This window comes from Anguilla rostrata, chromosome 6, assembly GCF_018555375.3.
Source record: "Anguilla rostrata isolate EN2019 chromosome 6, ASM1855537v3, whole genome shotgun sequence".
In the NCBI taxonomy this organism is placed as follows: Eukaryota; Metazoa; Chordata; class Actinopteri; order Anguilliformes; family Anguillidae; genus Anguilla; species Anguilla rostrata.
In genome coordinates this window covers 53519721-53546515 of record NC_057938.1, presented here as the reverse complement: position 1 = coordinate 53546515, position 26795 = coordinate 53519721, and the positions used below count along the sequence as shown (strand labels likewise).

At 53.8% G+C, this 26795-nt stretch overlaps 1 protein-coding gene across 3 annotated transcripts in view; it reads right to left on the bottom strand.

The window, feature by feature from the left end:
• Nucleotides 1-26795, bottom strand: part of LOC135257623 (tubby-related protein 4-like) — a 36373-nt gene that overhangs the window by 5262 nt on the left and 4316 nt on the right. Inside the window, exons 3-15 of one of the 3 annotated variants that reach the window (XM_064340540.1) lie at nucleotides 17109-17237; nucleotides 16251-16411; nucleotide 15748; nucleotides 15007-15187; nucleotides 12839-12946; nucleotides 10453-10619; nucleotides 9106-9330; nucleotides 7285-7519; nucleotides 6015-6159; nucleotides 5629-5773; nucleotides 5061-5154; nucleotides 4571-4714; nucleotides 194-3414 (exon numbers count right to left, since the gene is read on the bottom strand). In XM_064340540.1, the coding sequence (XP_064196610.1) occupies nucleotides 194-3414; nucleotides 4571-4714; nucleotides 5061-5154; nucleotides 5629-5773; nucleotides 6015-6159; nucleotides 7285-7519; nucleotides 9106-9330; nucleotides 10453-10619; nucleotides 12839-12946; nucleotides 15007-15187; nucleotide 15748; nucleotides 16251-16411; nucleotides 17109-17237 (4956 nt within the window). The other 2 variants (XM_064340538.1, XM_064340539.1) reach the window with 2 other exon arrangements.

The window sequence follows — 26795 nt, the reverse complement described above, 5'->3', positions numbered from 1 at the left end:
AGCTCTTCAGTAACTTCAGTAACAGTTTCTTCCACAGTGAAAGAAAACGAACACCAACCACTACCTTAAACCTTGTGCTGCGGTGAAATGTAGGCTAAAAACAAGTCAAATAAGGCAAGAGGCAAAGTTCATTTCTGAGAGCAGAGGCGAGCGTTTGAGCTGCCGGAGTTCCCCTCGGGTGCACGGTCCTTACCTGCCGTCCCTCCAGCTCGATCTGGAAGTTCTTGGCGGACTCCTGGGTGACCCGCCCGCCGAAGTCGAGCTGGTAGACCTGCGTGGCCTCGTTCCAGAGCGGCTGCTTGTTGGCCATGACGTAGACGAAGCCCTGGCTGCCCAGGCCCCGGTCCTCCTTCTCGTTGGCCTTGCGGCACTTGAACTCCTCCAGCTCGCTGGCGGCCCGCAGGTTGCGCTTGGTCTTCCAGCCCTTCTTGCCGCTCTGGCTCTGGTTCATCAGCTCGTCGCCGCTGATGAAGAGCTCGGGCTCGCTCTCCGAGCTGTCCTGGAACTCGTTGGTCTTGTTGAGCTTCTTGGCCTTCAGCTGCTCCTTCTGCGGCTTGGGCTTCTTCTTCTCGCGGCCCAGCCGGGGGCTGGAGATCAGCGAGTTGAAGTCGCTGAGGGCGCGGCCCTCCTTCTTCACCTTGCCCTCGGTGATGGCGGGCACGTTGGCCTCCTCCGCCCGGCTGTCCGGCCGCTTGCGGCTCTTCTTGCCGAACTTGTCGGGCCGCTGCGGGACGGGGGACTCGTTGAGGGACAGCACCTCCTGGAAGCCCTCGCCGGCCTCCGCCATGGCGGCCTCCGGCGAGCCCATGTGGCCCTGGTGCTCGGTGGCGGACGGCGGCGGCGGCGGCGGCGGGGAGAGGACGGGCTTCTCCACCACCAGGTGGGACTTGGTCTGCAGGGTCCCTGAGGGGTTCTGGATGGGCGGGCAGGGGTTGTACGTGTTCCAGGGGTGCAGGGCGATCGGGGGGAGCTGGAGGCCCGCGCAGGAGCTGGCTCCCGGGTACATGGGGGGCAGCGGGCAGCAGGCCAGGTTGGCCAGGTTCGGGGGGTACCCGGGGGGAAGGACCATGGGGGCGTCCTGCTGGGTGAACGGGACGGGGGCCACCACCTCTTTGGGCGAGCAGGGCTGGGGGGGAGGCTGCACGGCCTGCAGCTGAGGCCCGCTGTACCCCGCCCCGGGTGGGAAGGGGAGGGAGATGGGGTAGCCGGTCTGGAAGGTGGCGGTGGCAGGGCTGGTGGGCGATTTCGGGGACAGGACGAAGGGGAGCCGCGAGACGTCCAGGTGCTGGGCGGGGTTGAGGATGAGCGGGGGCGGCTTGTGGGGTCCCGGCGGCGGGGGCGGGGGCGCCAGCGCGGTCCTCTCCTGGGGGACCCAGATCTCCTCGGTGGCGGCGGGGTCCCACTGGTAGGGCGGGGGCCGCTTGACGGCCAGGCCCACCTCGCTGAGGGCCAGGTGGCGGATGGACTTCTCCAGCTGGCACTGCTGGCTGAGCGCCTCGTCCTCGGTGAAGGCGGAGTTGACGTAGTCGGTGCGGTCGCGGCCGCCACCGTCCAGCGAGCTCAGCAGGTTGTAGGAGGACTGCGAGGCCAGCGGTGACGTGCTGTTGGAGTGCACGATGACCGTGCTGTGCTGGGCGCCGCTCCCCGGCGGGAAGTCCTGCCGGATGATGGTGCCGCCCGCGATCCCGTTGCTCCCGCCCCCGCCGCTGGCCCCGCCCCCACTGGCCCCGCCCCCCGCGGTGCCGCTGCTGCACTGGCTGCAGGTGTACAGGGCGGTGGACACCCTCTGCTGGTAGGAGGCGGCCAGCGCGCTGCTGACCTTGGACTTGGTGGGGAGGGTCCTCTGCTGGGGCTCCATCATCTGGGAGACCTTCAGGGCCGCCTCCCGGCTGTTGCGGCGCAAGGTGGCGTGGATCAGCGTGCTGTCCAGCCGCTGCTGGGCGGCGCTCCTGGCCTGGCCGCTCTGATTGGCCGGGTCCGGGTACGGGGGCGGGTCGCCGCTGGGGATGGAGTAGCGGGGCACGGTGAGGCGGTTGAGCGTGGCGGAGCTGTAGGGCAGCTGCACCTTCTTGCTCTCGGAGGAGGTGACGCGGAGCGTGGCGGAGCTGCCAGGCCCCTGCAGGGTGTAGACGCTCTGGTTGCAGACCAGCCGCGTGCGTGGGCGGCACACCTCCTCCACGTTGCCGCTGCTGTCGAAGGTGGTGATGCGCTCGTAGCCCAGCGGCGTCTGGTACTGCGGGGCGGGCGGGTACAGCGAGAACTCGCTCTTCTTCAGGCACAGGTCCACGGCCGGCTGGGGCCCGTTGGCAGCGGCGGCCGCCGCCTGCGCCGCCGCGCCCGCCTGCGCCGCCTGGGCCGCCGCCACCGCCGCCGCCACCGTGCCCGGGTACGGGGGCGGGGGGTTCATCTTGCTGATCTCCAGGGGGGCGCTGAAGACCACGGCGTCCCCCTCGGCCAGCTGGGACGCCGACCGCGTGGGCTTGACCTTCAGCAGGTGCTCGTGCTCGCCCCGCTCCGCCCCGTGCTCCCCCTGGGGGTGGGGCAACTGCAGCGTGGCCTGCAGCTGGTGCACCACGCTCGGGTGTGGCCCGGAGGGCAGCGGGGGAGGGGGCAGCTGGATCGGGTGCTGCTGCTGTTGCTGCAGCTGCTGTTGGTGCTGCTGCAGCTGCTGCTGGTGCTGCTGCAGCTGCTGCTGGTGCTGCTGCATCTGCTGTTGGTGCTGCTCCCGCAGCTGCTGCTGCTGCTGCTGCATCTGTTGGATCTGCTGCTGAATTTGCTGCTGCTGTTGCTGGATCTGTTGGTGCTGCTGCTGCATCTGCTGGTGCTGCTGCTGCATCTGCTGTTGGTGCTGCTGGAACTGTTGGTGCTGCTGCTGCAGCTGGTGATGCTGCTGCTGCTGCTGATGTTGCTGCTGCTGCTGCAGCTGGTGCTGCTGCAGCTGCATCTGAACTGCGTGCTGCTGCTGCTGAAGCTGTTGGACGGCGTGCTGCTGCTGAAGCTGCTGCTGCTGTTGGTGCTGCTGCTGCTGATGGGGATGCTGTGGCGGAGGCTGCTGCTGCTGCGGAGGCGGCGGCGGTTGGTGGTGCGAGGGCGGGGGCCCCACCAGGAGGCGCCCCATTTCCAGGCCCCCGAAAATGACCTGTCCCGGGCTGGAGTAGCGGGCGGGCACCGTGTACTGGGCCGTCATCACCGCGTCCTGCCCGTGGTCCGACGCGGCCGCCGCGGCCGCCGCCGCCGCCGTGGCCGTGGGATTGGTCAGCACGTCCAGCTGCACGTTCTGATTGGCCAGCAGCGACTGGACCAGCCCGATGCTCTGCGTGGGGGACATGGCCTGGGCGGGGCTGTGGATCGGGGCGATGGGGATGTTGACGGTGCAGGGGGGGTTGTCCTCGGCGACTCCAGAGGGTCCCGTGACTGCAAACAGGAATTTGGCATCAGTGACAAGAGCACCATGCTGTAGGAACACTGCCTCCCCATAACAGCCCTTATTCTACATTAGATTACAATACTTTAATTTTCACTAAACACACCATAAAAATAGCCTTCAGCTCAATGCTTCATGCAAAGGACAAAATACATGAAGAACAGAAATACAGCACTAGGTAAAAACACCATATTAAAGACCTCAAACAACAACAGGAGTCCTTCCTGTATTGGTTACATCCGGTGACAATTATGACTGCAGAGACCAATTATTTTTTTGCCATGGGGATTTTTCATGGCTAGTGGGATCTCTAATGTTCCACCAGAGGGCAGTGTTTCAAACACTGAAGAGAAGAGATTACACTCAAATTCCCAGTATTCACTGTGAAACACAACTGCCACTGGTATTCCAGTGTGCATGCTTATAAGCGTATCCCCGATGCAGGACGGAAGGAAATTTCCACTGTAACTGCACTTCCCCATACATTCTGAGTAAGGTGTTATCATTTCTCACTGTTCTGTTTACCAGAGGAACAACCCCGTGTGTCATACAACGCTAGTGATAAGCAGGACAGTGGCGAACATGGTTTTCAGAATAAGGTGCTCACATGATATTTAATATTCAGAACGCTTGAAAACTGTTCAAGTTAACGTAGGATTATTGGCGTGCACGTGAAGAAGGACTGACTAAACCTGGACTCACGTTTCACATACAATCTCGCACAGAACAGCTCTCGAAATACACCCTCTAACAATATCTCATCGCTCCCGAAGGACAGCGCGAACAAACAGAAACTCCCACGTCGAGCGCACGGCCCGTTTCTATCGCCGCGCCAACGGTCGGCACGACGATTCGGGCGGGATCGAGTTCCGCACGATCCGCCTCAACGAAGAAAGCACCGCGGAACAAATGCAGGCGGGGGAAAAAAAAAAAACCAAAAAAAAAAAAGCACAGAAACATACGAAACAGACGACCATTCAGCCCAACACGGCTTGTCATTTTTTAAAACTATTATTATTATTTTTCAAAAATAGATGTACAAACCTAACCCTGTGAGCACACATCTCTGTCGAACCCTCAACAGTGTGTTAGAGCGGTACTCCGGCTGCCGGCCGAACAGAGCCGCTTCCGTTCTTCGTACGCTACCTGGCAGGTCGTCCTCGTCCTCGCTGAAGACGTTGGGGTTGAAGACGGGCAGGTTGATGTAGTCCACGGAGATCTTCCGCACCTCCGGAAGGTAGATGGTCATCTGCCTCGGCTGCAGGTGGAGCAGGCTCGTCTTGTAGATGACTAGGGGAGAAAGAGAACGCACCGATCTTAAGAAGGGAAAAGGATAACTCAACTTAATGATCCCATGAACAAGAGAGAATAGATCAAAGCAATTGGCAACCTACACAGGTGGAAAGTCCAGGTTCAAAAAGTAAAAGTCCTCCCCTGCATTATGTTCTAGTCACCTGAGTTCGCTAACTTGTTCAACAAGGAAGTAGAACTAATAAAGGAAATCAGCTGACTGAGTTCATGGGTGTAAGAAACACACGGCAGGACTTATACTTCCTGACCCTTGAACTTCACACCTCTGGCGACCTGTGACATCTGACCGTACATCAGAACTGACATCATGAACTGACTGATTTACCTGCACCAAGGTTCGTAGGCAGGAAGGAAGCAAGTCCCACGATTTTAAACTTTGTTCCCCAAATGTTGGACGTGACCTGAGCGAGGTAATTATGCTGTAGAACACGAGGGAAAAAAGAGGCATCGGGAGTCAGCAGGAACACAGAACTGTACCGGGAGTCAGCAGGAACGCAGCACTGTACCGGGAGTCAGAAACGTACGAAAAACCTGCATTCCACATGAAAGCCAATGCTCTAACCGCAGAACAAAGACTATACCATCCATCCATCCATTACGTAACCCGTTCATTCCTGGTAGGGGGTTGAGGGAGGTTGCGGCAGCCTATCCCAGCATGCATTGGGGCGAGAAGCAGGCATACACCCTGGGCAGGCCGTAAATCTATCGCAGGGCACACACACACACCATTAACTCACACAGTCACACCTGTGGGCAATTTAGAGTCTCCCATTAACTCAACCTGCGTGTCTCTGTCCTGTGGGAGGAAACCGGAATGCCCATGTCGCTCTAGAACCACAACCGTTGCATGGCAACAAGGTCAAACCCCACCACACCAAAGGAGGGAACGATACCTGAGTGATGTCATCAAGGGGGAACTCTCTGCGAGTCAGACTAGGAGAGCCAATGGAAGGCTTGCGAATGGGTAACCGCGGCGACCGGGATATTTCCTGTGTGGCCCGGGACAGTTTGGGGGATTTTCTGGGGTCTATATTGATCCTGTTGGTAAAGGGACAAACTAAGTCTCTACAGAGAGGGGGTAGTTCATAAAAAAAATATATAAATCAGCAGGCAAAAGCATGCAATGTAGTACAATCTCATTTCCTGCAACAGGTATACATAATGACATCATCAATTCATTATGACATCATAATCTATGTAAACGAAATGCAAGTCAAAAAAAAAAGTCAATTTTGGTGAATAAAGATTTCCCTCAGTTGGGTGAAAAAGGCGGGAATACCTGGGAAGTTTGGGCGACTTGCTTCCTCTCGATATCTTTGGCGATTTCTTCCCGACCCAGTCGTCGCTCAGCTCGATGTCGCTGGAGTCGGAGCAGTTGCAGCTGTCAATCATGGAGGAGATCAAGCTGTTCCCATAGACCTCATCTGAGAGGAGAGAGAGATTTTTTTATTTAAAAAGGAACTAATCAATTGACATGATTTTCAATAAATACATCTAAAGGGCCAAAGACAATTTCAGACAAAACACAACAGGGAAAAAGAGAGAGCGAGAGAGACAGAGAGAGAGAGAGAGAGACAGATTGAGACAGAACCTGTACATTGTATGTCTAGATCTATGTTTATGTGTTATGTGGAAAAAACAGTACCTCTCAAGTGCAGAGAGGCAGAGAGAGGAGAGAGAGAGAGAGAGAAAGAGATGGGGAGGAAAAGGAGGGAAAAAGAGAGAGAGAGGTGGAGGGAAAGAGAGAGGGGGGAGGGAAAGAGAGAGAGAAGGAGGGAGAGAGAAGGGGGAAAGAGAGGGAGAGAGCGCGAGACAGAAAGAGAGCGTGCGAGACAGAGAGGGCCACATGTGATAAAAGTTGCATGAAGCACATCCATTATCAGTCTGAATTAGTTAGCGGTTAGCGCGCGGGGGGCAGGGTCAGGGCCCTTTTATCTAAGCGGGCTTCCGTTAGCTGTTTTTCGCGCCGCGGAGAGTCCCCGGAGCCACAGGGCGGCCGCGAACGTCCTCATCTGACCGCCAAACCCAACCCCCCCGCCCACACCCCCACACCCCCCCACATCCCCCGACCCGCGTCCGCCCCGCCTCCTCCACACGGAGTCAAACCGGGCCGCGCGATACAACTCCAGAGGCAAGCGGGGAGTCAGGCAGCCTGCTGGTGTGTGTGTGTGTGTGCGTGCGTGCATCTGTGTGTGTGCGTGTGTGTGTGTGTGTGTGTCTGTGCTGAGAGTGCCCAGCAGTCAGAACCTGTCTGGATTCATCACCAGTCAGGCTGAAGCACTAGTTCAGTTTGTCTGCCTCAGGTTTTCCTTCAGATATGAAAGCTTCCAGCGACTGTACATCCCCAGCCTCCCTATTGGACAGCAAGGATCATTCCAGCTTCCCTATTGGACAACGAGGAGTATTCCAGCCCCGCTATTGGATAGTAAGGCCCAACAAACAACAATTCTGTCTGTCGAGCGACAACACCCTGTGACAACCCCAACTCCCTCTCCACTTATGCAAACACACACAAACACACACACACACACACAGGCAAACGCACGTACCTGCTTTGCCGTCGGTCTTGGGGTCCATGATGACGAACTCGGGGCGGAGCTTGCTGATTCGTCGGCCCTTGAGGATGGGCACCAGCCCCCCCAGGTACTCCAGGTAGAGGGTGTAGCAGGGCCCCCCCACCTCGGGGTTGTCCTCCGTGCGCTTCATGGTGCAGTGCAGCCTCTCGTTCCCCGCCGTCGGGTAGCTGACGAAGTCCCGCATGTTGTTGGGGTCCGGAATGGGGGGCTGGGGGGGGGGGAGATTTGGTGATTGTATATTAGTATGGAGTCGCTGGGACACACACATCCAGAGAGAAAGACACCAGGTCCACAGAACAGAGGCAACAGTGAGGAAACCTGCAGACTTGCATCGTCGTGCATTTAATGCACACACACACACACACACACACACACACACACACACACACACACACATACATACACTCACACACACACACACACACACACACACACACACACACACACACACACACACACACACACACACACACACACACACACACACACACACACACACACACACACACAGAGGGAAGAGCTGGAGCTCAGTCTGGAATTGAAAAAGGCCTGCTCCTGCTCTGACATCACTAAATAACCCCCCCCCCCCGACTCCCCCCCCGACTCCCCACCCCTCCACCCCCCCACTCTGGCTGGCGGGAGGCGGGGGCGCTCTGACAGGCGGAACCGTGGCCCCCGGCCAAACCGCCATTTGGTGGGACGGTTCCGGTGCGGCCCGGTGCATTTCAGCGTGCCGGGGGCGGGGGGGGGTGGCAGATGGAGGCAACCTGGAAGAACACCAGAACCAGAGCAGAGCGCCCCCCGCTGGAGGAACAGGATGTGTGGAGCCCTCCCTTCCGTCTGTGTGACACTGACACACACACACACACACACACACACACACACACAATCTCTCTCATACACGTGCACACACACACACACACACACACACACACCACACCCCACAATTTTCCTCATCACACGTGCACACTCACACACACACACTCACATGCGGCCAGCAGCCGGGTTCATCTGTGGTCACGTTGCTCGGGGCAACACAAATAAATGACTGTGTACCGATTCGCCCGACCCGCGGCGTTAGCTCAAACAAAAAAAGTGGATTCCCCAAACAAGATAACCTCCCACGGGATTTATGGGAGGGCGAAGAGCGACCCTCCATCACGGGAACACAGAGAAGGTTCCGGAGAACTGCGGCCATTTTCACACACCTGAGCTCACCTGCAGACAGTAACTCAGAGAGGACCTGCCACTGCGTCCAGCTTCCTGACCCAAGGTCTCCAGGCCTGCTGCCTGATACGCACGAGCTGCCCCGTTAATGAGTCACAAAAGCTTCTAACGGGCGCGTCTATAAGAGGAACACGCATTTCGTGTGTTTGGATTTCTGTTCCACGTGCGTATCGACACAAACGCAGAAGAAAGGAGGAAAAGCAAAACAGACGAAAAAGTCAAGTGGCGACAACCCCCCCCCCCCCCGCTGGCTTCTCCTGACCCATGGCCACTAGACAGTCTGTTAGCCTCTCTGCTTCCGCCTGTCTGGATAAAACGAGAGAACAGGAGGACTGTCTGCTGGCCTTTAAGAAACTGGTGACTGGTGCATTCTGGGACATGAGCTCTGAACACAGCCGAGGGGGGGGGAGTTTGTCGTCTCTCCCGTGAAGCGAGGACGGTGAACCAGGGCAGTTTGAAGCTCCAACTCAGGAGCCGCGCTCCTCCAGACGCTCAGAAAAACAGACACAGCCGCCGGAGAAAAGGGACAGAGCCGCGAGACGTGGGGGGAGGGGGAGGGGGTGGTACCTTGATGGTGGGCGCGAAGGCGGTGGTGACGTAGGAGCAGAGGCGGGACGGCATGGTGAGCTTGCCGATGTCCTTCTCCTCGCGCAGCGTGGCGGCGATGGCCTGCTGGCAGAGCAGCTGCAGGCTGGCCACCCGGTGGTCCACCCGCACCACGTACAGCGCCGCCCCACACGCCAGGAACAGCCGCGAGTCACGGTGACCCCAGCAGATGGTGCTGATGGGCCTCTGGGGGGGGAGAGGGACAGAGGGACAGAGAGAGGGGAAGAGAAAGGGGGAGGGGGAGAGGGACAGAGAAAGAGGGGAGAGAGAGAGGAGCAGGCAGAGGGAAAGAGGGGAAAGAGGGACAGAGAGGGGGAGGGGGGGAGAGAGGGGGGAAGAGGGACAGGCAAGGGAGTGAGAAGAGTCAATGGAAAATGTAGTTGGTTTACCAGAGAGGAATGATTGTGTGAGGGGAGTCAGGTGTGGGTATCAGGAAGGGGAAAGTGGACGGGGGAGACAGTTGGGGGCAGGGTCGAGAAAAGGTCTGAGAAGAGGAGGCCAGGGACGGAAAGAGGGGAGAGAGGGACAGAGATGGGGGAGAGGGGGAGGGAGAGAGAGGGGGGAAAGAGGGACAGGGACAGAGAGGAGAAACAAGTCAATGGAAAATTTGTATTTTGTTTTGTGTTTTTAACCTCACTATCATCTCTTAAATGATTTGTGTGACGTTGCGGATGTTCAGGTGTTTCGGGTTATCAGTTGAAATGTAAAAAGATGGCGGTCCGGTGAGCCACACGTCTTTGGGCCGTTTCGAGTCCCACTGTAACTTCAACGTTCTGAAAGGGATGAGCCAGACCAAACCACGCAGAATTCTGACGGCAACGCGGGGGGTGGAAACGCGGAAGTCTGACTGGACAGGCACGCATTACCAGGCGTGGGAACGCTACGGTAAAAAAAATTCAGCTAAGTCCATTCGTTTGAACAGGTTGCCATGGCGCCGCATGACACACAACATGCACGGTTTCCATGGTCCCAGAAAAACGACAGGCTCTTTTTCTCTGTAGCAGCATAAATGCGCAGGCAGTGGAAGAGCTCTACGTGGAGACGAGCAGATGCGTTTATCTGGCTGTGCCAGCGTCCAATGAAACAGGGATAAGACAGCCACGATGTCACCTCGCCGACAGAAAACACCAATCATGGAGAACGTTGCTAACAGCCAGCGGAACAAGGACAACTGTGATTCGTCAACACTGCTCTGAATATGAGAAGATGCTGAAGAAATAGACTGAAGAGGGAGGATGAAGGAGTCGATCTCAGAGGAGGAGAGGAAAGCCTGTTTGCTGTTTTCGTGCAGTCGCCAGGTGAGCTCACCTGTGCCGGGGTCTCCAGGGTGTAGATGTGCTCTCCGTGGACGTTGTAGAACTTAACGAGGGCGTTCCTCATGAGCGTCACGCAGGCCGGGTCCAGCTGGAGGCTGTGCCTCTCCATCCCCGCCACCGCCATCAGATCCCCCTGAGAGCACCACTGCACCACCACGTCTGAGAACAGAGTACAGCACCGTTACACACACACACACACCGCCATGAGATGCCCCTCAGAGCACCACTACGTCTGAGAACAGAGTACAGCACCGTTACACACACACACACACACACGAGCACAAGACAACAACAACACGCCAAGAATCCGAGAACACTGCACCACCAGTCTGGAGACAGAGTGCAGCACCTTACACACACACACACAAAGACCACACACACAACAGCCACGCGAGACGATCCCGAGACACCACTGCACCACCGTGAGATACGCAGTACAGCACCGCTACGCAACCCCACAGGGACCACAGAGTGCCCTAGAGCAACCTGCACACCAGGGAACAGAGTACAGCACCGTAACCAACGCTCACAGGACACAATACACTCATATGGCAAACCAGCCACAACACAGAGTACAAACTGCAACGCAACTCAGTAAGGGGTCACAAGAACGCTGCAATGCTAATCACAGGGAAGCCACAGAGCACAGCCGACACACCAAGAACCCTGCACAGCGGGATACAGGTAACAGCATCCGCTAACGCTAACCTCTCACAGGGGACTACAGAGTACAGCCGCTAACGCTAACCGCTCACAGGGGATCACAGAGTACAGCCGCTAACGCTAACCGCTCACAGGGGATCACAGAGTACAGCCGCTACCGCTAACCGCTCACAGGGGACAACAGAGTACAGCCGCTAACGCTAACCACTCACAGGGGATCACAGAGTACAGCTGCTAATGCTAACCGCTCACAGGGGACCACAGAGTACAGCCGCTAACGCTAACCGCTCACAGGGGACCACAGAGTACAGCCGCTAACGCTAACCTCTCACAGGGGGCCACAGAGTACAGCCGCTAACGCTAACCGCTCACAGGGGACCACAGAGTACAGCCGCTAACGCTAACCGCTCACAGGGGACCACAGAGTACAGCCCGCTATACGCAACCGCTACTACCAGGGGACCACAGAGTACAGCGCTAACGCTAACCGCTCACAGGGGCCACAGAGTACAGCGCTAACGCTAACCTCTCACAGGGGCCACGATCAGGCTAAGCTAACCGCTCACAGGGGACCACAGAGTACAGCCGCTAACGCTAACCGCTCACAGGGGACCACAGAGTACAGCCGCTAACGCTAACCGCTCACAGGGGACCACAGAGTACAGAAGCACCCAGAAGACCGTGGAGTCACCCTCACTGAGCTGAGTGTGCAGTAAATACACACACCTGCACCCTTCCTGCAGCCGGCTACACCCCACCGGGCGTTGAGAAAAGGCCCTTTTAAAGTCACACCAGCAGGTGAAGGCTGGGTCTGAAAATCGCGGCAGGAGGAATAGGAAACCACACCGGGCAGCGTCAAACTGGGCCTCTGCACTCATGACATCACACACACTCCGCACGCCTGAAACCAGGATGGACACAACACAAAGACACAGGACACGGGGGTGGATCCAGGACGCGCATTAACTGGCGGGTGGAGCACTGGCAGGCCTACACCGACTGATCTAGCAAGCCTGCGGACTGGAGGAGCTCCTGATCTGAGTCCCAGCTGCTACCCGGTACTGTTAATCAATGCATGGCAGCTGTACGATAATCCGGATAAGATCAAGGGAAGCATTTGGCAAGCAGATGTAATGGCAGCAGAGTCGGAAAGCCCCCAGACAGCAGTGCAGTGTAATAATCAGGGAGCTTGGCTTGTAACTCAGCCAGAGGCCTGCGGGTTTGATTCCCAGGTGAGAGGCAGAGTAACCCACATTTCTACAGTAAATCTCAGACTGTGTGAGTGGAGTGTGTGTAAAAACACATGCTGTGATTGCTGCTGTGGATGTAAGAGTCTGGATATAAGAGATATGGCCCAAATGTTCATCTGTAGAGGGGGCTACCCTGCAGGGGATGCTGGGATAAACCTGCTACCTGCAGTGCATGCTGGGATACACCCGCTACCCTGCAGGGCATGCTGGGACACACATGCTACCCTGCAGGGGATGCTGGGAGACACATGCTACCCTGCAGTGCATGCTGGGATACACGTGGTACCCTGCAGTGCATGCTGGGATACACCTATCATTCCGGCTCTGAGCAGATGATGACAGGGGAGGAGAGGGGGCTGTGCTGCAGTGCATGCTGGGATATATACGTACCCTTGAGCCCTGAGCAGATGATGCTGGGGAAGAGGAGAGGGGGCTATGCTGCAGTGCATGCTGGGATATACATACCCTTGAGCCCTGAGCGGATGACGCTGGGGGAGAGGTCATCGTAGTTGTTCATCAGGCTGATGTCTCCGGACGTGAAGCTGACCGTGAGCAGCGGTTTCAGGTTGTGCACTGGAAGGGAGACGGATGGACAGACAGACAGACGGACGGTTAAGGGAACCCTCTTCCACCGACTCCACTGTTTAAAATTAGACCAGAGATGCTGGCTACTGAGGCACAAATCAAAGCTTTTTTTTTTTTGGGGGGGGGGGGGTACCAGATGGCCCCCATCTGCTCGGTCATACTCTGTCGCTCAGACCGGCGAGACTCCTGTCAAACAAACCGCGACCTCTTCTGAACCGCGGCGAACTTTCGAGAAGATGCGTCTCAATGACTTCATCACTGTTATACAAGCTGTTGTATTAATTATTTTTTATTCAATTGTACTTTTTTGAAACCAAAGAACAAAAGATGATGTAACCACTGCGTCTCTCAGAAGTGCCCCACATGCAAACAGATGTGTACCGCACCGCTCGCTCTCTCATCGCCGAGCAACCCGCCATTACATCATCACGGATGAACGGATGAAGCTACGCTCTCAGGGAGGAGGAGAAGGCGAACATCGTCCTCAAGGTAGCAGTTTATTATTATTTCTTTCTTTTTCCTGGGGGGTGGGGGTGGGGGGCAACGGCGTTAATCGGTGAATTATAGCGCCATTACCGCCCAGCCAAGGCCAGCACTTTCGCGTTTTATAACGTGGAGCGTTTTTTTAAGATCGCGCGGGGATTTCGCGCGCCGTCGCCCCGAAGCGCGGCGATCAAAGCCATAAAACGGCCGTAAACGAAGACGCGCCACGCGCTCGGCTGGAGCCGCCGCGGCGGACACAATATCGTAAAAAAAAAAGAGCACAATAGGGCTGTGCTGGTAGGCAGGGAGGAGCTGGGAGAGCACTGGGACCATTAGGACCGTGATGTCACCGCACCTTACAGACTTTATCACACTGGCACGCGGAGACACACAAGCACACGGAACTGCCTTCCTCACACTGAAAGCTGACTGTATACTAATCTGAAAATTGCTAGTTTTAAACGCTCATTTTTCAACAACCTTTTAAAAAAATTTATATTTATGTATCCAAAAACCTTAAATCATACAAATGACCAAGATATTTATACAACGGGTTTCTATGTAAAAATGCATTCAGCTTGTATTTAAAGGACACGGGAGCATAAAATAGGTGGTGGGTCCCATTTTCCCAGGGAAGCCCCAGTGAGAGGCGAAATCTCGTTTTCATCGGCGTCCTGTCCTCCTGGCCAACGCAGATAAAAGCTACCGTCATTCCTGGGGGGCCCACGGAAATGAAAACAATCAAACCGAATCGATTTTAAAAACGGCTGCCCCTGTTTCTGAACGGGGGGGCTCGGGGAGCCCTGGACCGAAGGCTGGGAGGACGCGGGGGGGGGGGGTCTTTATGAAGTCTGTGAGCCTCAGCGGGACACGTCCAGAGCGAGCGGAGGGGGGGCGAGGGGGGCGGTGACAGCTGGCGATTTCGTGCTCTGTGGACGCCGCGCTACTCTCCCCGTCCGCCCAGCCAGCCGTTAGGACGCGCGGCGACAAAGTCGAGCCAAGGTGAGCGGTGTCTCCCGCAGCTCCCTCCCTCGCTCTATCCCTCTCTCCCTCCATCCCTCCATCCTTCCATCCCCCTCCATCCAATCTTCCCTCCCTCCATCCCTCTCTCCCTCCCTTCCCCCTCCATCCGATCTAGAGATAGCCCACCCCCCCTCTCCTCCACGTGCTGAGCGTGTAAAGCACCGACTCGTTAACTTGGGTCGTTTATTTTAAAATAAGGTGTCGCTGCGTCCCCCTCTCGAGTTATCTCAGCGAGGTCAACGTGCCACAGCTCAGCAGTTTGATAAAACCAGTGAAATAGAATTCATTAATATCATTCTCATCCAAATAACTGCACAGTGACAATCAGAAAGAAAAAAAACAACTTTTTACTGTTTGATCCATTCACAGGCATTAAGACATAACAAGCGCTAAGGTATCTCAGGCAAATGAAATCATCGTGTGTTGCCTCAGCCATTTTAAAGGACATTTGGGTAAATGGACAGCTGTGTAATGGGACAGCGTTTGACCACCCCCGCCCCTCCCCCCGCTACCCTGCCCCCCTGCCCCCCCCCCCCGGTTACCTTGTGGCGGGGCGTAGTCGTCCGAGTCGGTGTCGCTCTCGCTGCTGTCCTCCACCAGGAAGTTGGGGTAGTTCCAGGACATGCTGACGATGCCGTCGGACTCGTGCAGGAGGATATGGGCCAGCATGCGGCCATGACAGTCCATCACGATCACCTGCCCGTCAGCCGTGCCGAAAAGCACCTGAGACACACAGAGTACAGCACCGTCACACACACACACACACACACACACACACACACACCTTCACAGAGAATTTACGGTCTCCAGCCGCAGCGGCCTCAGCCTCCGATGTGCATTTAGCCGTTCCATTTAATTTAGCTTGGAGCGCGCTAACGTGCTAACGTGCTCTGACCGCACGCTCGGCTGCAGGCGCCGAACCCACTGCCGTCTCATTAAGAAAGTAAGAAAGAAAGAAAGAAAGGGCCCGTTTCTCATCACAGGGTTAAATGAGCTGCGGACGGATTACAGAGCCATTCCACACCGGCGTCAGAGACCGGCGCTAAACCTGCCATCGCAATGCTAAACCCGCCATCGCGGCGCGCTAGCGGCTCGCTAGCTCGCGGCTCGTTATCGCCGGCTTTCCGTCTGAACAAGATTAGAGCCACTTCTGTTTCATCTCTCCTTGTTCTTTAACTCCCCCCCCGTCATCTCACATCTAAGCACACAGCCCTCCTTATCGCAACGAGGGACCGATCATAAGCCCATTACAGGGACCTCCAAATTTGCAAAAGAGGTTCTACCCTTAAAACGTTTTTCGGTACGTTCAGAAAAATTCTTAATTTTCCCCATTTCAAAGGCAGCAATTTCTGCGTGACATGAAGAGTGTTCTCTGTCAACGGCAGGACAGAGCAATTTCTGGACTTTACTTGGAGCGATGCTTTTAAAAGCGCAACATTTCGATCATCAGCCAAATCGCTAACAGGAAGTATGTTGTGCTCTGTTCTCAAAGACATCCAAACTAAGACAAAATGTTCCCTCAAAGTTGCTGGAATGTTTTGTCAATCTCATAACATTGCCACTTCGCGGCAGAGAATGTTTTGCGTTAGCCTTGATCTTAAGATATTTCCAGGTAGGTATACAATGAGCAGTTGAAATAATGTCATACGGTTATATTATGATGTCATCCTACTGACTTCCTGTCCACCAGGGCTGGACAGGAAGTGACCTAGAGAAAGAGGAATTCCCTTAACAGGCACAGCAGGCTCCTCCTGCTCTGAACCCCGCCAGGCCCGCGCGCAGCTACTGCTGGTCGTCAGGCGTCCAGATGCCGCAGGTGATCTGGCTCTCCAGGTTGATTTCGGAGGACCAGTGCCTCTGGCCGCTGACCGAGCCCACCAGGACGAAGCCGTCCCGGTACGAGATGAGGGCCTGGGTCCCGTCGTGGGACCAGGTGAAGTCGCTCACCTGCGGGGAAACGGACAGGGAGGGTCACCTGACCAGGCAAAAGACCCCCAACGAGACAAGCATCCGCTCTCTACCATAGCAAAAAAAGATTACACACGTTTTTTTTGTTCACCATCATATTTACTTTATTCTTCCATTTGGAGCATATGAAAGTTGAAGCTACTGTGTGATAATGATATTCCCCCACCAGGTGCTCAGCATAACATCACAAACCCACAGCATTTAGACCACATTCCACCTTCATTTACAATCGAGACACCATTCCTGATACTGATATGGCATTCTGGGTGATGCAGAACGTGTGTATTCCTGAGAGTAACACTGATGCCCTCCACTCTGTGGATAAGTGCTGAGAGAATGCGCTGTAAGTGTAAAGATGTTAAAGACATTTATAATTTCGCTCGGGTGAAAGAGACACCAGGAGCATTACAACAGCGAAGAGATTCCAGGAAATACCCCGGCTCTCAGAAAAGCACACGCTCCCAACCCAAATATAGACCCTGTATCAGCTGAGGCAACACCACAAATAAAGTGCTTAGGTGTAAAAGCTCCCAGGAAGGGATTCTACACCATCTGGGATCTTTATCCAGAGTGCGGGAATCATTCTTCTGCAGTGGATGATTTCTAATATTATATGTGAAATATTATCTGTGGAGAGACCCTGTGCAAAACAGCTTCCCCCCCCCCCGAAGCTCACCTGTGCCCCTCGATCGTTCACCAGCTCCACAGACCAGCGCCCCTCGTACTGGATCCAGACGAAAATCCCTCCGTCCGTGTCGCAGGTCGCCAGCTTCTGAAACGGCTCGTTCCAGCGCACCAGGACCACCTGCCAGAGCCCAACACACACGCTGTAACTGAGTCACCGACACCCAGGCACACACCTGCTCATACCGCACCAACACCAACACACAAGTGAACCAGCTACCGCACACCAGGACCACCTGCCAGAGCCCAACACACACGCTGTAACTCAGTACCGCACACCAGGACCACCTGCCAGAGCCCAACACACACGCTGTAACTCAGTACCGCACACAGCGTAACTCAGTACCGCACACCAGGACACTCAGAGCCCACACACACGCTGTAACTCAGTACCGCACACCAGGACCACCTGCCAGAGCCCAACACACACGCTGTAACTCAGTACCGCACACCAGGACCACCTGCCAGAGCCCAACACACACGCTGTAACTCAGTACCGCACACCAGGACCACCTGCCAGAGCCCAACACACACGCTGCAACTCAGTACCGCACACCAGGACCACCTGCCAGAGCCCAACACACATGCTGTAACTCAGTACCGCACACCATGACCACCTGCCAGAGCCCAACACACAGCTGTAACACCCAGCATCAGTACCGCACACCAGGACCACCTGCCAGAATCCAACACACAGCTGTAACCCAGCACCACGCAAATCACACACACACGCTGTAACTCAGTACCACACACTCACACACACCTGAAACACAGCACCATGGAGGTGTACACATGCACGCACGCACGCACACACACACAAAAGCAATCACACTTTAGCAGGTGCTAGGACTGAGTGTAATCACATGTGCAGCAGAGACTACCTCTGGCAGCCATTTTGGCTCTGTGAATGCAGGTTGCCTATTTTTTTCCCTCTTATCCAGTCCAATATAGTCATCTCAAATGCTTAAGTAGGATAATTGCAGAATCTTTAGAAAATACACTGAAATCTCACTAGGGAAATTAAAAATGCTTGCAAAAAAAAAAATCTCACACAAGTGAAGTACAGGACTTATATTTGTGGGACTATATGTAGGGGGTGGTTGTTTGAGTGTGTGTGTGTGTGTGTGAGAGAGAGAGAGAGACTGTACTCAAAGCATCAAAGCATCTTGTGTCTGGTGGAGTGGCAATTAAACTGGCGCAGACATGAGCGATTCTGAGAGCGGTCTGACGCTGTTCACATTTCCGTGAGCGGCCGGCCCCTCGAACACCGTCCCCTTTCCACTGCCCCCCCCCCCCACCCCACGTGCAACCGCTGAACTTTCGAGAGGTCAAAGCCCACTCAGCCCTCAACCAGGCGCTAAGCTACAGCCAGCCTGGAGTTGGTGCCGTTCAAAGAAACTTTGTAATGCCTTCCGCTGACTTTTTCCGCTCTGACGTCAAAAAACGAACGGGGGTTATTTTTTCCGTCTCTTTTCCAAATGTCACCCTTTTGCCTGGAGGTGCTTGTTCCCAAGTCGGCGTTCGCGGGTGCCAGCTGTCAAAGTCCTTCCCGGCCAGCCTACCGGCTCGACAAAGCCTCCGTTCGCCCCCTCCCCCACCCCCCAGCTAACCTCTTCAACGTTCACTTTCTACAACCATAACCGAGGCTGCTGGGGGAGAAGGAGCCAATCAGAGGAGCCGATGAGGCGTTAGCGGTGTTAGCGCCGGATTACAGACGCGCGTGGCGGGTTTTTGGAGCGGGAGCGCAGAGCACCCCCGCTCAGACGAGAACAGCGGCGATTCCCGCCACGGGACACGTGGCCCGACCGCGACCCCCTCGCTAGCCCCGTAATCCGCCATCGCCAAGACGACCGGCTCACCCGGCGGGGACACGTGGAGAGCGCGCGGACAGACCCCGCCCCCACGGGACACCTCGGGATTCACACGCCCCCCCCACCACCCCCACCCCCCCCCGCGCTCCGCCAAATCCTGCCGCTAAATTTAGACGGCTCCTTCGCCGCGCTGATCCGGTGCGCGTGGCCCCGTCCAGCGGGACGGCTCCTTCTCACGTTCCCCCCGCAGGTGACTTTGAGTCCCCGCACACAGGATCAGAGCTCAGGCGGAAACTCGATAGCGGCTCACCCAAGACCAAACGCTCCCCCTCCCACCTGAGTCTGCAGGTGCCGGTCGGCCGACCCCACAGCTCAGCACAGGGACAGTGTGTCTGCAAGGTCAGGCAGAGAAACTGCTGAACCAACCCTACACCGGTACCACATCAGCACATGTCAGTGACTATTAAACGTCCGTCAACATCTGAACGCTTCCCCCCCCCCTCGTGTCCTGCGACAGTTCGCCTTCCGTCCTTCCTTCCTCTCGAGTCTCGGTTCGGACCTCGGAAGTTTCCGGTTCATTCAGACGGACTTAAAAACAGCTCGCCGAGTAAACGCGCCGCCGCCGCCGCCACTCGAAGCTCGAAACGCCTTCTCCTCGCGTTCTCCCCCGGGCGTTAAAAGCGGACGTTATCGACGTTCCGGCGCGTTACCATAGTGATTCGTGAAGGTGTTGCCTGGCGGAGTCGATGCACAGTTTGACGTGCGCAACGAGGAACGACTCGTCCCCGACGCCATCAAAGAACGGGCGTCAAGCGGCCCCAAGTCCCGCCCGCGAGCGCACGCCAAATCGAGACAGGGTGGCAAAGCCATCAGAGGGAATGGGGCTATTCAAATAAAGTGCAAAGACTTAACTTTCCCAGACAACTTTAAGGAACATTTTTTTTGTTTTTGTTTTTGTTTTATTTTATTTACTACCCAAAAAAATACATTGAGCTGCACTGAATCAACCCCCCAATGTGTCCCTGGTAAAGGTCTCAAAAATAAAGACAATACACAAGCACCAGAAGTATAAAAATAACCATAATCACCATCACCACTCTAATGTCATCCAAATCAGCCTGCATTACTTTTACATTCCCAAAACAAAACCAATCAACATTTTCTTAAAGGTAAGACAGAGAATGTTGCCTTAATTTAGACTTTTTTGAGAGCGAATGGTCCTCAGAGAAGTTCGTGCAGATATAGTCTACCTTCCATTATAGTGAGCACACATCATAGGCAGCTATTTTAGAAGACTGCAGAACACCCCCCACCCAGAATCTGGGTTGCATCAATAACTAAACAGTTATTAATATTTCTTTCAAACTCAGACGGTTTATGACATACATTGGCAAAAAGAAGCACTTTCAGACCAAAAAAGAAATTTGACTCTAAAAAAGGAAACAGTCAAAATGAAAACTTTTCCACAAATAGACTAATCCTAAAAAAAATCTGAATCTCCACAGGCCTGTAGTTTCACATGCACTCTCGTGTCTGCACCCGTACATTATTTTCCTACTTGTGCGGGCAATTCATCCATGTCGTTTTGTGGCCATATACGGTTCCTCAACATTGCCTGGTGTTGAGGTGGGTGCACAGCAATGCGTTGCTTCAGTATACATAAACCTGTTTCTGATTCTGATATATCCAGCTGTATAAATGGATGCAGTGTAAATGCATGTGAAAAGTTGCGTAAGTCGCTCTGGATAAGAGCGTCTGCTGAACGCCTGTAATGTAGCAGCAGGACAGCGCGGGATCAGACGTCACGCGGACATCGCCCACGGCGACGGCGATCCTCGCGGCGCTCTTAAGACGGGCGTGTATTCCGCGCGCGGTAAGAAGACATGCGAGCGTAGCGCAGTTCACGGGGGGGGGGACGTGCCGAGGTGGGTCGGGGGGGGGGGGCCGGGGGAGCAGGGGGGGGAACGTGCCGGGGCGTGCCGGGGGGAACGTGCCGAGGCCGATCCCCCCCTTAATGTCCCGCCCAAACGCTAATGAGGTTTACCGGGCGGGAATCCCGCCATGCGGCAGCAGTGCGGTCGCGGTGGGAGAAAAGCTTCCTCTGACCTCGCCGTGACACGCGGGGGGGGCTGAACGGGGGGGTCGTAGCCGGAGGAGAGAGAATCTGCACGAAACCAAACAGTGCGGCAGCTGCAGCTGGAGTCACGGGACGCACACACAGGAGAAAAGTGTCACCGGCTCCCCTTGGATGAGACGGATCTGCCGAGTTTGGCCCAACGCATGAAGCCGAACGTGGAGACTCCTCACCCGCTTCTTCCTCTCCTCTCACGCCTCTCTCCTTCACTCCCCCTTTCCTCTCCTCTCCCTCTCTCTTCTCCCCTTCTCTCTCTCTTCCCTCCTCTCCCTCTCTTCTCTCCTCTCTCTCCCTCTCTCTCCTCTCTCCTCTCCCTCTCCCCTTCCTTCCCTCTCTCCTTCCTTCTCTCTCCTCTCCCTTCACTCTCTCTCACTTTCTCTCTCTGTCATCCTCTCCCCCCCCTCTCTCTCCCTCTCTCAGCAGGCAGTGGAGACCCCTGTAGAAGTCAGACTCCACTTAAGGGCTGTCTGATGCCCCTCTTAGCTGCAGATTACCTTGGATGGCAGTCCACAGGAGCGTTTTAAAAACCAAAAACACTTTGGCCTTTCTCTGGAGACCTGGCTTTGCATTCCTAAAATACAAACATAAAAAAAAGAAAAAAGAAAAGAAAAAAGACTGCTCACACTCCTCTATTTGGGGAGAGTTGATCTTTTCTGATATGTATTCTTGTGGGACTGCCACTGCCTCTGGATTAATAAGTATGTCAGAGTCTTGATTGCTTTTTAATTCTTTCCCCGCCCCCTTTTTCCAACTCAGCTTTGAGTAGAATATGAATCTGGGATCTACGGGCTGAGACACGCACTAAATTTATTTTTCAGGTCATGCATTTTTTAGATCGAAACGACTCTTACGGTACACTTTAGGGCATTTTCACACATGTGGTGAATTCCTTTTTTCTTTTTCTTTTTTTAAAATTGTGGATGGCGCTCACCCACAAACTGGAACAGTGCCTTAGATACAGACCATACAGCCCATACATGCACTAGAACAGGGCAGTAACAGATACCAGACCATAGAACCCATCCATGCACTAGAACAGTGACCTTAACAGATACCAGACCATAGAACCCATCCATGCACTAGAACAGTGACCTTAACAGATACCAGACCATAGGACACATCCATGCACTAGAACAGTGCCATAACAGATACCAGACCATAGAACCCATCCATGCACTAGAACAGTGCCCTTAACAGATACCAGACCATAGAACCCATCCATGCACTAGAACAGTGACCTTAACAGATACCAGACCATAGAACACATCCATGCACTAGAATAGTCCCTCAACAGGGCGACTAGCGTATCACACATTTCTTACTGTACCATGTCCAGAGCTGTGGTAGCACCTACAGCACACAGCTGCTACGCTTAGCATCGTGAAAGCCTATCAAACACGATGTGGTGATTCACGCTATGACATCACCAGCAGAAACAACAACAACAACCACCACCACAACAAAATAAGGCAATAAAAAGCACATAACATAAAAGCACTATAGCACCAACGCGTGGGCGTGTGATATAACAGAACACTATGATTAATCGGCGTAGTAGTACAACCGTGACGAGCCCCAACTGTGAATTCTACAGCGCCGTAAAGTAATAAATAAATTAAGAGCGCGCCGCGACTCGTCGCCTCCCCTCTACGGACCCAGCGTCCTCAGGACACGCGAAGCTTTGGAGGGCGCGTGGGAGGGACTGCGGGGGCCCGATGGAGAAGGAACAGAGCCACAAGGCTTCCCTAGTACAGAACAAAAACAACCCAAAAAAAAAAAACGCCCCTCCGTAGCACCATGTCCCCGTCTCTCTGACATCTCCACTCCGCAGGGCCAAGGCCCACTTAAACAGGCCCGAGTCCACAGCGTCCGGAGAGGTACAGTTACACACGCCTGTCCCTGTGCCACCGCCAAAATCTCCCGCCCTTTTACCTCATGTTAGACACGAAAAAAAACAAACAGTCCCAATGCCAGCAAACCAGAAATGAGGGCTGTGGGGAAACCGGAATGGTGTATTTTACACCCGTTTCAAATGCACGTTCCTTCTTGTCTTAAGGAAAAAATGCCTATGATAATATAAATTAATGCATAATTTATGTTAATGTTAAAAAAGGCTTGTGACAAGACAGACTGAGTAGAACATTTGCCATTTATATCCCATCACTTGGTTACCTATGTAACCCCATAACAGGTGCAACAAAACTATTTGGTTGATTCAAATAAATGAGTCACTCATACTTTGGTGTTTGTGACATCACCAAAAATGGGTCCATGTTCTAGAACATCTTAACAGGACGAGCCAACCGGCAGCCTGTTTCACAAGAACACTCAGGAGCACCACAGGGCTATTCGTTATTTACAAACAGCGTTGACGCTATTACGCAACAACTTTATTCCTGATCTTGGCGAGAGCGAGTGCGAGACAAACTACACGTAGTCAACTTTATAAGAAGCTTTTAAGGCAAAAAAAAAAACAATCGAGTGTCCAGCAGGGTACGTTGCCTTAAGAAAGCGCTCGCGTTACAGTACGCCTGCGTGTCCTCTCCGTTAATACAACAAGGCATTAGCGCATGCGGTAGCCTTGATGCACGCGCACGCTAGACAACAGAAGACGCTCATTTAGCTTATGAGAGGGCACAGAGGAGCCCATTAGAAAGCCCATATGAAATACTGTACGTGCGGCGCGGCTACGCTAACTAGCCCGCGGCCGCGGTAGCATGCAGGAGACTGCAGTTCTGGTAACGGGGAGCGTGATTCACTGCTGTGGACCGTTCCAGGCTGAGAATCCACTGCTCTAAAAATTAATTATAACACCAAAATAATTGAAATTCATTCTCATTTTTTTTTTGGGGGGGGGGAGGTTGACTTAGACATCCAGATGAGTGCAAATTTACACCCTGCACAGGTGTAAGAACAGGAAAAAAAATATGGTATACACGAGATTCAACTGACTGTTCCATTACTTCATCATCTGAGCATGAGATTCCTAATCTATTGTTACTCAGAATGTCTAATAATTACATATTTACTAAAACAATTCTATTTGTGATTTTGTTATTTGTTAAGTAGGGCCAAAGACCCGTAGACAGCGTGAAGACAAGCGACAGACGTCTTAAATTCTCCGGCCAGAAACCGAAGTGTTTTCCCCAAAGTGTGTGCGTGCTGCGAGAGGAAAGGAACACTTGAGCACCGAACTTGGGCAGCAAAGACCCTTTAAACCACCAAATAAGCCTCTCAGCGGCACATTTCACACGGAATACGCTTCAGCAAACGAGACTGCTGCACTTAACTGGAGAAGAAAATCCCACACACACAGGAAAAAAAACACTATTCCAAATTCCTGACAGAATCTGACAAGCACAGAACCCCCCCCCCATAAAGATGGGGGGGGGCTGCTCTTCATGAGCTGGGACAGCTGAGGGAGGAGGCTACCCCAGCCTCCCCCTCCTACACTTTAATTACCTTCTTTGGAGAGAGAGCGAGCGGGGGGGGGGATAATTGAGTGTGCTTCTGTGTGCAGGGGTGTGGACCGCACCGGGGCATCTGCATCAGAGATGGCATTTACACACGCAGCTGTATCAACAAATCACCCGTCCCACCGCCAGCCGGGCGGACAGCAAGCCTGCACGGGCCCGGGGAAGAGAATCTGCAGCACTGTGACCTAAGGGACGTCTCTCTCTCTGTCTGTCCCCCGCACAGCACACAGCACACGGATCTCTCTCTCCTGTCTCCCACACAGGGACGCACAGGGATGTCTCCTCTCTCTTCCTCTCTGTCACCACCCACCAAACGGGAGGCGCCTCTCTCTCTGTCAAACCTCACATCACACACCCCACCAAGACGGGACGCCCCTCTCTCTGTCCCCCTCACAGCACACACCCCAGCAGGACGGGACGTCTCTCTCTCTCTCTCCTGTCCGCCTCACATCACTTGAATGAACAGATTTTTGTGTAAAACTGTGTTCTGAGTTAGTCCCCCTGGGAGAACAGCATTGTAAATGCCACAGTCTTAACATGAGATCCTGAGGTTTGACGGGCGGTGAGACTACCTGTACCTCCTTGGGACGGGTCCGGGGCCCCCCCGTCCCGCAAAAACAGAGAAACAAGGGACGGCGCATCGAGCCTTCAGCTCCGTTTACACCGTGACCTCTGACCCCCGCTACCCTCCGCAGGGGGGTTAACTGCTCGCCTCACGAGCCGTCGAAAGACACGCGCTCTCGCGCTCATTCGCCAGCGAGCTTAAGCTACTTTGCCGTTCCGTCATCTCTAAGCCGCCATTTGCATTCCAAGTCCAAAGTCAACGGCGAAATTAGCCCTCTGCATGATGGCTATTACACAGAGCTCCTTAAAAGCGTATTAGTTACACTAAATACTGCAATATTTCTATTTTAACGTGTTAAAATAACCATACGGCACACCCCTGAATGGGTAAAGCCCTGTAATCTTGGATCCTTTAAAAATAAAAGAGGGCTGCACTCAGGCCCTCAGTCTTGCCCACGGCTGCGAATAAATCAGGGAATGATTGCTGAACGGTCGTAAAACAGGTCCAGGACACGCAGGTGAAAGGGAAAACGACACGGCGCCTTCTCCGCAAAAAAAAACGTGAAACGTGAAATGCAACGAAAGGAACCCAATAGCTGGAGATTTGGTCTGGCGAGCCGGCCTGGATTTGTGTGATATGTGGCTTAGACCATGACAGCAAAAAAACAATTAAACAACACCCTTACAATATTCCAGTTCATCAGTTCCGTTCAAGGCAGTGAGCTTTGTCCTCCTCTTATTGCTCTGCTGTTTGATGCCTCCATTTCCCTCAGCGCTTTCTGTCATTCAGTGCATTGGTCATTCGGCGTAACCAGGCCAACGCACGCCAACCCCCAATACCTACGCCACGCCCACTCCGCTGTACAACAAATAGGAACCAAGGAACAAGGGGGAAACAAGGTGACAAAGATACTCAAGCACACACACACACACACTCACACACAAGCAGTAAAACAGAATGAGCCATTCATTACAGAATCTATTGGGACGCACAATTCATTTAACAGGTGGGTATCAAAATGACCTGTCAACCAGAAGGAGGGGTTCTGCAGTCCATGAGGGCTGTACTTATTCATTGAATTCTATTCAAACAAATGCAGAATTTTAGCCATGCAAATGGAAATGTATGAACAAGCAAACATTTACATACACACAAAAAAAAACACACACCTATCCATTTACACGGAGAACCAAAATTCAGAGAAGAATCAGAACAGAAGGTGGCTCTTTCCCGCTCAATACTAGTACGAAAACTGATGATATTTTGTCATCTCTGGTCCTAAAACCATGCCAAAATGTCCCCACTTATATGATGAAGCAGCCTAATAAAAGGTTTTTGTTAACATATTTTTCTGCTAGCGTGGCACATCCCTGAAATAAATGTCTATTAAAATCCGGAATGACAATGTTAATTTCCTCATCTCAAACAGACAATCAGGAATATGACAGAATGCAGTCTAAATGGGACTATCAATCTAACCCCTCAATTAGTCTAAGTGCTTTTTACTCAACCTCGAGTATCAAATTTAAGCAACAGAAAGAAGCTGCGTTTTTATTTTCTGATGACTAATTCAATTTGACTTCAGACATGTAAACATCAGGATGAAAAGAATTGGACACTTGCAAAATTATTGTTGCCATTAGGCCCAAATTCAAATATCTTCGTAACGTCTCCGCATTTATTTCAGATAAGC